This window comes from Primulina eburnea, chromosome 11, assembly GCF_022965805.1.
Source record: "Primulina eburnea isolate SZY01 chromosome 11, ASM2296580v1, whole genome shotgun sequence".
In the NCBI taxonomy this organism is placed as follows: Eukaryota; Viridiplantae; Streptophyta; class Magnoliopsida; order Lamiales; family Gesneriaceae; genus Primulina; species Primulina eburnea.
In genome coordinates this window covers 30,268,745-30,269,975 of record NC_133111.1, presented here as the reverse complement: position 1 = coordinate 30,269,975, position 1,231 = coordinate 30,268,745, and the positions used below count along the sequence as shown (strand labels likewise).

Genomic DNA, 1,231 nt, shown 5'->3' with positions numbered 1-1,231 from the left:
TAGTGTCGGCTCTGTCTCATCTTCTGTAGCTTGCATCACATATACTCTTCCGGTCATGGGTTGCCTAGGCTTGGTGCAATCCGCAGCCTTGTGTCCCAACTCCCCGCACTTGAAGCACTTGAAGGTGCCCCACATGCACTTGCCATAATGTGGACGATTGCACTCCTTGCAAAGTGGTTTTTCATCAGCTTTCGGAACATTTCCTTTAGGTGGTTGTCCTTGTGGTTTTGGTGGTTCTGGTTGCTTAGAAGGTCCCGTATGAGGCTTCTTATTACTCTGATTAGCTTGCTGAGCACGGTTCCTCTTTCGCTGCATCTCCCAATCGATATCCTTCAATGACTGCTCGGCTCTAAGAGGCCCTGGCAACGGCGGTAGTATAATCAGTAGGATCGACAAGTGTCACATCGCGTCGGATAGTCGGCCTCAAACCATCTAGAAAATGCCATAATTTTTCAGCAGGATCATTGGCAATCAAGGGCATAAAGTGACAGCCCCTATCAAACTTCTGCACAAACTCGACAACAGTCCAATCCCCCTGACGGAGACTCATAAACTCTCTCTTAAGCCTAGAACGAACATCGGATGTGAAGTACTTGTCATAGAACACTATCTTGAATCCTTCCCAAGTCAAAGTCACCATATTCACTCCTCGCTCCGCTCCCTCCCACCATAAGGTAGCGTCGCCTTTCAACAGGTAGATAGTACATCGAACGCGATCGGCGTCCGCCATGTCCATATAACGAAATATTACCTCTAATGATCTAATCCATCCCTCAGCCATAAATGGATCAGTAGTGCCATGGAACTCATCGGGGTGCATCCTCCTGAAACGCTCATATACTGGCTCTGGCCTACCCATTGCTCCATTCCCTACGTGTTGCTCAAAGAAACGGGCCATACCGGCTAGTACACGGGCACTAGCATCCTGACCAGGTGGAGGCTGTGGGATATCCTCCTCTTGTCTACCCTCATCAGTCCTAAGCACATTCCTTCTAGGAGGCATCTCTGTATACGTCGTCCAAACCACGTAACCAACATGCATTAAATTTTTTTTTTTTCATGCAACATGCAACTAACATGCATAACATGTATCATATAAACATTTAAATACATATGCAATTTAATCATAAAAGACCAGTACCTGTCACTGTATCATCAAGTGTGTCCTGGGTCTGTTTCTCGATCACCACCCCCAGATGATCCTGCTCCCTGAAATCTTCGAGCACCTTTC

At 47.0% G+C, this 1,231-nt stretch overlaps 1 protein-coding gene across 1 annotated transcript; it reads right to left on the bottom strand.

The window, feature by feature from the left end:
• Positions 1-349: 349 nt before the first annotated feature.
• Positions 350-1,003, bottom strand: LOC140805515 (uncharacterized). Its single transcript, XM_073161783.1, has one exon. It carries the CDS (start codon positions 1,001-1,003, stop codon positions 350-352), a length of 654 nt encoding a protein of 217 aa, XP_073017884.1.
• Between the last annotated feature and the right edge of the window lie 228 nt (positions 1,004-1,231).